Raw genomic sequence first — 8,280 nt, forward strand, 5'->3', positions numbered from 1 at the left:
AAGCACAAATAATTAGATGCGTGAAGGCCAATGCAGAATGAACATCATTAACGAGCATGAAAAAGAAAAGGACACAGACAGGCTCTCCTGTCAGGCCGGTCAGGCTTCAGGTAAAGCAGTTTTCTCTTTTTTCTTTCCTGTATCCTGCGCTGGCCTCAACATAATTACCATCAAGCAGGGAAATTATGGAACAAAGAGCGCAATTTTTTCAGTCTTTTCTTCACTGAAAATCTAAATTTGTATAAAAAAAATTTCCTAACTATTCAAATATATTATGAACATATTTCACTTCCTCCAAGTATCATTAACAAAAACATTTTTTTCCGCAGCTATTTAAATTTAAATATTGTTTCATAATTGATTGGCACTTGGGGCAATTATAGAACAATAGATTTATTTGAATTATAAAAACTATTACATATTAAAATATATTAAGGATACATACAATCAAATGAAATATGTAAATTTGAGAACCTTAACTTTTACTTGTGCAATTATGTTTTCTATTTTATTGTTTATATGTATAAATAACGCCATTTAGAGTGAATTCCAAGTGCAAGTTCAATACTATTTCCTGCAAATAAAAATCAATGTTTTACGTAGAATATAACTATACATTAAAAAACAACACAATATAAATTATATATAACAAAAGAAAATTTATTCTAAAGTTATGAATTTATATAATATACCTATTGATTCTGAAGAGTAGGTCTTGTTGGACAGTGTAAAAGGTTGTTCCACTTGATTAAACATCCTCAAATTACAATCAGTTTGATTAAAATTGATTCCTTCATTTAAGGAAGTATAAAGTGTTTCAAGAAACAATTTCCATCTAGGTTTAAAGTAGTCTTCAATAATTCCAGACCATTGTTTGTTTGCATAATCAATAATTTCCCCATTTGGTCCCCAAAGTGTTATTTGATTTTTAGCATTGTATTCGTAATTAAGAATTTCCATTTCATTTGTTCCAAGGGATTTTGCATCTTTTAGCCAAACACCAAGCAAGAAATTTTCATGTGATGCTAATATACGTTCCAAGTCATCAAATAATTCAAGTAACATCGAGGAATGAAATCTGTCAAAGTGTCAAATGATGTCATAATAATAATAAACAGCTTAAAAGACCAAGAAAACAATTTTTTTTTTAAATTCTCAAAACTCAAAAATACTCAAAACTTACTTCAAATCTAATTTATTACTTTTCGTATAAGCCTCCAAAATTTTTAAGTAAATCGTATCAGCTTTTACTTGCAGAACCTGCCTTGTTACATCAACTAAATCATGTTTATATAGACTGCTACTACCTCTGTTATGCCTGCCCATTAAAAGCATATCCCAAGCAGACAAAATTACATTATAATCATACCAAGTCTACAAAAATAATAAAAATAAAATTATTTAGGAGGGGAGAATTTTGAGATTTTAAAGGGATAACTGTGGGTTTTTTATAAAAAAATGAGAAGAAAATCAATGAGAAGTGCGTCACTTACCCACACTTTAATTTTGAGACTCGGTTTTCTTGTTATAACATAATGACCTCGAATTCTTTGAGAGCCACTAAAATTATAAACAGATTTTCCAAGTTTTTTCCAAGCATCAGTTGTATATTCATTCCAAGCACCATATCTTCTCGAAGCATAATTCTCAAACCTTTTAAAATTTAAAAGTGCTTAAGAAACAAAGCTACCATCAGTTACTTCTCTTTAAATACAAAATATCATACCATGCTTCTAAATTTACTGGTTTTTTGTGATATCCCATTTCCATCATAAGTTCATATATGACGTAATTTTGGTTTATCCCTTCGGGTGTCAAACCCACTCCTATCATAGTACTTCCGTTAAACTTTCTGCTTTCAAAAACTCGCTAAAACAAGAAGATAAATGCGCAAGACTCATAAACATTTTCAAAGAGATGAGTGATCATATTTCTATAATAACAAAGAGGCAAGTACCTCATTTATTATTTCCGAGGAACCAAACATTCCAAGAGTACCTCCAAAATTGTGAAGCATACACCAAATAAATGGCTGTCCAAAGTAAGATTTAAGTCTTTTGTACTGAGGGAACTGTTCAGATTGTAAATCAAGTATTATCATTTTTCCCTAAAACATAAATATTCGTACATGTAAAAGTGGAATATTCTCTGTAACATTTAAATAATGTGAGTGAGGGTCAGACAAGGCTCCTTGACTTTATTCAGGTCACAAATTATTATTTCTTACTTTAACAGATAATTACCGTCGGTACAGACGTTACAAAAGCTCTAACCCTGGATTCCGTCCAGAATTGAAAATCATTCACAAACATCCATCCTTGTAATAACCTAAGAATGAAAATAAATATTGTGATAGAATAATTTTGCTACTACAAACGTATCTATAAATATTTATTTAAAATATCCACTTACCAAATTGCTTCACTGTCAACAGTAGTCAGAGCTTTAAATATTGCCTTGCCAATGTTACTCAGATAAGTCAAATTACCACTACTTGGTTTATTCTCATTGAATGCATCGCAATTGTAAATATGATCTGAACCAAATTCTTCTATATACTGAAATAAAATAACTATTGAAAATTTTTACGAAAAGTTGATGAAGTTGAACAAACCAATGAGACTTAAAAATATTCCAGCAAGAACTGAAAATTCTAATCGACGTAATAATTAAAATATGTGAATCATAATCATAAAAAATGTAACAAGACTTAAATTTTTATACAACTACCTTTCTTAAAAAGTCTGTCCCAAGTATTTGAAACAATGGATCTGCAGGCTCAAGCATAAGAGGGCTGAAAAATTAGTTATCATACAAAACATTTATTATGTTCTACAAGGAAAAGTTTCTAGTACTTACCAACAATATCGATCTTGAAATGTATTCCATTCACTCATTTTTGTCATAGTTGCGTTTGGAAAATGTTTAGCGAGTGCTCTTGGTACTTGTCCAGAAAATGCAGGCAAAACTGACCTCATACCAAGATTTCTCATTCTGTTCAAAATTTTATGTTGCAATTTAATTGTGAAAGTATGCCACGATGAAGTTAATGGTCCTCCCCATCCTCTGATATTTCCCATTCTTGACCTATAAACTTTTCTACCTCTCATTACATAGATCAAAGTTTCAATAAAAAAGTAAATCTAAAAAAGACTGCCTCGCTGGCTTAAAATAAGACTTTTCTTTGCTGTGTATAATTAAGCTGTAGTTAAAAATTGAAGAGCTAAGAAAAAGAGCATTAAAAATTATAATAATTAACCATGGTAAAAATGCTGGCCCTCCAAAGTGTTCATTTATCTCCTCAAGAGTTAAATTCATTTCCATATAAACTCTTTGCCAAATGGCCTCTTGACCAGCAAATGCAAGTGATAAATTAATACCATTTAAAGCCATCCAATCAATATGTCTTTCCCACTGTTCCCATTGCCACCAAACCGTACTGTAACCTCCTAAACAAACGTTTTGGTAATATCTGAACCTGAAATATACGTAATATATTGCCTTAATATTTTATTTTTCATAAAAACATTAGTCTGATAGTAATCAGTGCTGATGAGGAAAAGTACTCAGTACTTCGAGATTAGCACTGCTCTCTGGACAAAAGTAAATAAATTTACTTGTCATTCGCTGTTATAGTCAAGTTTACATCCGGAAAAGTATTTGGCAATTCAAGTTGCGATCCTTCCCAAGAAATATGAACATTACAGAAATTTTTTAAATAATAATGCAGTCCCCAAGCTGCTGCAACTCCAGAACTTCCAAGAATCGTTAAAATTTGTTCAGAGTTTTTAACAATCTTAAAAGACAAAAGAGAATAATTATGGCATATTTAAAGTATATATGAGTTGAACAAAAATTTAACTTTAATCATAAATTTCCGACAAGACGATAATACACATAGTTCTTCTTAAACTAAACGTTATCCCAACTCCATATTTTCGTTCTTTTTAAATATTTTTTTTTTACTTTTTCAACTGTATTAACTGTATATAATGTTGATAGTGTTATACACATATTTTTATTGTAAAGTATACTTAAATAATTACCCACCTTAAATGTGTCCTTACCCTCACTTATTAGGCTAAAATCAACAGCTATAGACACACGTTTTGAGAATTTACCCAAGAGCCTCGATGATAATTTTCTGACTTCATTTGTTTGAATTTCCGATGCAGTTTCAATATCTATTTTAATATTTATTTAAAAAAAAATATATTCGAATGTTAATATTTATACTAACAATTTTCTATTTTTGTTTAATAAGTAAAGAACAAAAATCTGCATAATTTCAATTTGACAAAACATAATATTTAACAAAATTTTAATCTTTTAATGAAAAGAAGTGATAAAAAATTCTGATAATTTCTATTTGTCATTACAATTTTGATATAATTATAAAATAAAAATGTATTAAACTCGCCATCATTTTTAACAGTGTAAACAAGATCTTAATCTGCAAGCTTTTATAAAGTCAAGGTTTATTATGTAAAATATATTTTTTAAAACTTACTGAATTTTGTTAATGCACTGCTGGGAAGAGAAAACAGTGTAATATTGCTTATTAATATTAGAAATAAGATATATTTCAGTGTAATCATTTTCACGTTCGACAGATAAATCTGTATTAAGACTGATACATTGCCTTTACTTAAAGTTAGTAAATATCGTTTAACGTATCTCACAGATTGAAGATTACTAGGTATCTTTCAATGCATATACGCATGTATAGGAGCGATTTAGGCAATATTGTACTATAGTGTATCATTATGACTTCTCTGTGATTGATATATAAAGAAGTAACAGTGGTGAGATATGAATACCTGACAATAACATCGAACATTTTTCTCACATTCATAATTTAATGTAACGAACAAAATTTTTTACTTCCATTTAGCAATTAAAAAAATCTTATTTATAAATTTTAATTTTTATTCCAATTTTATGATAAACTATTGAAATGTAAATTTATATATAAATAAATTTACGGAACTCATCGATTTTCACTTATAAGGTTGAAAATTTTTAAATTGTAAGCACACCTTTTATTTATGGCTCATTTTCTTGGAAATTTATTTCAAAACAATTATTTTCTTGAGTGATTCATATTATTTTAATGCCATGCTGGTTAAATGCCTAAGACGAAAATATTATCTTTTTTCAGAAAATATAATCAAAAATGTGTATTTCTTTCTTCACGTTAAAGCACTAAAAGATTTTTAAATAAATGAAAATATAATAGTCGGGTACCAGCAACCAGAATTTTCTTGTATTCTTAATTTATATTCTAAAAATTTGATAAATATCCATAAGGAATAAATAATGTGAAAAAGTAAATAGTAAAAGAAAAGTAAATATAGAATTAAAATTTCATGTATTTTAAGAGATGTCAATAATAAAAATTTGATTGGGAAAAATGGAGAATTCACACCAAGTCATCGCACTTCCCTCCGCTTATATAACACGAAAATAAAACATTTATAATATTTGTAAAATTAATTTTAATAAAAATTAATGAGTCACATTTAACAAATAAAAGAAAACATATGTTTACAAAAAGAATTTTCTTCTACTTGTTTCCATCTCATGACGACGACCCTCAATAATCCACTCAAAATCTCCATACTTACTGTCAAATGTTCCATATTGTAAAGACTTAACTTTTAAGGTGAATCTCGGCCCGAGTTCCCGCAACCTGGGTTTTCCAGTATCCGGATTAAATTCGTATCTAAAAAGGAGAGTTAAAATTAATATACTGTAAATTATTCAAGAGTGCATCGACAAAGATACAGTTGACAAATTTTTCGATAAATAATGAAAAAAATTTTCTAATACCTGTGATGTCTAAAGAATATGTAATCACGTTGATTGTGGAATGTAACAACTCTTCGTCCTTTGAATTCAGGTTCATAATGAAATAAGGCGCCCAACATTCTGCCCACTGAATGCCCCAAACGGGTCGTAAAATTATTTAAAATAACTTCTGGACGATGATTAGTAATTTCTTTATGACTGCGCTTCAATTCTGGAGTAATTTTCACATTGCTCAGTTTGCAATGTAATGTCGGACCATCCGGTAAATGGATAATCAGCAAGCCATCTTAATAATTCAGGAAAATAATTTTTTATTAAATGATTACTATCTAATTAGTTACACAAAATTCGAAAGAATCTATCCCAATAAAAAATCATTTTGGCTGCATCTAGTCAAAGTTTATTAAAAACTAGCAAATGTTACGATCAATTTATTATTGTTATGCAAATTACAAAATTTTTTATATTCAAATATAAATTTTAAAATATAATCAAAATTTTTTAAATTATTATTTATTTTGTACTTATTAAGTACAAAATTAATTATCATTGTTTATATTTTCAAAAATTTTAATATAATTCTTAGGAACAATTCAATTATTTTTATAAATAGATTATTTGTCCGTCATTGGCAAATATGAAACAAATTAAATACAATTCCCATAAAATTTGTTCAAGACTGAAATTTTAGCAAATGAATGGTTTGAATTGGAAGGTTTTTTAGAGAACGTTCATATATACAACGCATTTTTAAGTATACAGTTATATTGAAAATAAATAGTTTTATTTGAATTGTCATGTAAAGCATAAATTTCTTTAAAAAGGATACTCGGTTCTGATCTATTTTCATTTACAACAACAATATCAGTAAAACTCTTAGCTGTAGCACTTTTCACAATCTTTTTAACACCAGATCGATTTCTATACAATGATATTGAGTTTGGAATTATTCTTGTTAATTCACGTCCAAAAATTCTCGTTTTTGTAGAAGGATTATCAGCAAAAGTTATCAAAACTTTAGGTTCATAATCATGTCGATAATATGATGCAAACTCATCAAGTTCTATATCTTCCTTAATCTCTGCATTTATTGAATCATCTAAACTTCCAACGATGATTGTTTCATCTTTCTCACGCAAACTTTCTATAGTATGAGGTACTTGCTTAGGTGCGCCTGTTTGCAATTTCAGTTTTCTAGCTTCTCGTTTGGCTTTTGCTTTTTCCCTTTTAAATTTTTCTCTTTTTTGACGTCGAACTATTTTACATTTTATTTCACTAAAATTACCATCACAAGGAAACTTAGCTTCTTTGTTATTTACCTCATTGCTATTCGACACACTTTTAATCTGGGAATCATTATCTCCATTCTGCGATACTCGATGCAGTGGATTAACTCGTAATCCTTTTAATTTCATATTAAATTAATGATTTAAATATAACGAGAATGGTTTATTCTACCTCAACTATAACATGCAAGTTGTAATTTAGGGCGAAACATGTGCGAAGCAAGAGACAGGTTAGGTTGGCTCTATAAACACAGTCAAGGTTAGTCTTCAATGTAGTCGTAACGGTGAGTCCACAATAGACAACTTTTCCTCAAGATAGTTTGTCTATTGTGGACTCGACCTAAAGGCGCTCCCTGTTTAAGGTGCAATCCCATAGAACCTTTTTGCGTTGACGCGTGGTCATGAGTGCAAATATAGCGAACATATATCTCCATCTCTCTCAAGCTGTATCTACATAGCGAAAAAAAAGTGAGAAACGCGCGACGCAGACGCGAAACGCGAGAAAAATACATGGCAATTTCTCGCGTTTCGCGTCTGCGTCGCGCGTTTCTCAACTTTTTTCTGTATTGTATGCTGCATGCTGCATCTACATGGCAAAGGTAACGCAAGACGCAACGCGAAACGCACAAAAATACCATGCATTTCTAGCGCGTTTTGCGTTGCGTCTCGCGTTATCTTTACCATGCAGATACAACAGTAGAGGCAGCATCATGTTGTATCTACATGGCAAAGGTAACGCGAGACGCAACGCAAAACGCTGCCGTGGCCCCACCCTAATGCTGTATCTACATGGCAATTTACAGCATCTTGGATCAAAGTGTGAATTCCCCATTACTCATTCTTCCGTTAGGGTGGAGTCCCATGACAGCGTTTTGCGTTGCGTCGTAATGGGAGAGAAAAAGACGCAAATAGACGTTTGCTGCATTCTCTCTTATTACAACGCAACGCAAAACGCTGCCATGGGACTGCGGCCTTAACGTCAGCAATTGCAATTGCAATTACGTTCTATTCTGCTCAGGCCTTCTTCACATACCCGACTCTATTGTGATTAAAGCTTAAAGGAGACAAACATATTTTCTTTCTCGTTTTAAGACCAACGAACGCATGAGACAGAAAAGGACACAATTACTGCCTTGAGCAGATAGCAGAGCTCTGAATGCACCTTAAGGTCATACATATATTA

General features: G+C 30.5%; 2 protein-coding genes across 2 annotated transcripts; both read right to left on the minus strand.

The window, feature by feature from the left end:
* Positions 1 to 377: 377 nt before the first annotated feature.
* Positions 378 to 4,955, minus strand: LOC122500202 (alpha-N-acetylglucosaminidase). Its single transcript, XM_043608997.1, has 14 exons — positions 4,511 to 4,955; positions 4,051 to 4,184; positions 3,618 to 3,796; positions 3,260 to 3,478; positions 2,860 to 3,087; positions 2,731 to 2,794; positions 2,413 to 2,558; positions 2,244 to 2,328; positions 1,958 to 2,107; positions 1,727 to 1,869; positions 1,494 to 1,653; positions 1,184 to 1,374; positions 693 to 1,078; positions 378 to 574 (listed from the first exon to the last, which is right to left on the minus strand). The coding sequence occupies exons 1-14, from the start codon at positions 4,596 to 4,598 to the stop codon at positions 516 to 518; spliced, it is 2,232 nt and encodes a 743-aa protein (XP_043464932.1). The 5' UTR covers positions 4,599 to 4,955; the 3' UTR covers positions 378 to 515.
* Positions 4,956 to 5,481: 526 nt separating this feature from the next.
* LOC122500205 (probable ribosome production factor 1) lies at positions 5,482 to 7,345 on the minus strand. Its single transcript, XM_043609002.1, has 3 exons — positions 6,641 to 7,345; positions 5,833 to 6,097; positions 5,482 to 5,725 (listed from the first exon to the last, which is right to left on the minus strand). The coding sequence occupies exons 1-3, from the start codon at positions 7,224 to 7,226 to the stop codon at positions 5,548 to 5,550; spliced, it is 1,029 nt and encodes a 342-aa protein (XP_043464937.1). The 5' UTR covers positions 7,227 to 7,345; the 3' UTR covers positions 5,482 to 5,547.
* Between the last annotated feature and the right edge of the window lie 935 nt (positions 7,346 to 8,280).

Source organism: Leptopilina heterotoma, unplaced genomic scaffold, assembly GCF_015476425.1.
Source record: "Leptopilina heterotoma isolate Lh14 unplaced genomic scaffold, ASM1547642v1 Lhet_182, whole genome shotgun sequence".
Taxonomy (NCBI): domain Eukaryota; kingdom Metazoa; phylum Arthropoda; class Insecta; order Hymenoptera; family Figitidae; genus Leptopilina; species Leptopilina heterotoma.

Coding starts and splice junctions, on each gene's coding strand:
- LOC122500202 (XM_043608997.1), bottom strand. CDS start 4,598: ATGATTACACTGAAATATATCTTATTTCTAATATTAATAAGCAATATT. Junction 3,797..4,050: donor AGGGTAAGGACACATTTAAG/GTGGGTAATTAT, acceptor TTGTCTTTTAAG/ATTGTTAAAAACTCTGAACA. Junction 3,088..3,259: donor GGGCCAGCATTTTTACCATG/GTTAATTATTAT, acceptor AAAAGTTTATAG/GTCAAGAATGGGAAATATCA.
- LOC122500205 (XM_043609002.1), bottom strand. CDS start 7,226: ATGAAATTAAAAGGATTACGAGTTAATCCACTGCATCGAGTATCGCAG. Junction 6,098..6,640: donor TGAAAATAGATCAGAACCGA/GTATCCTTTTTA, acceptor TGAATTATTAAG/ATGGCTTGCTGATTATCCAT. Junction 5,726..5,832: donor ATATTCTTTAGACATCACAG/GTATTAGAAAAT, acceptor TCTCCTTTTTAG/ATACGAATTTAATCCGGATA.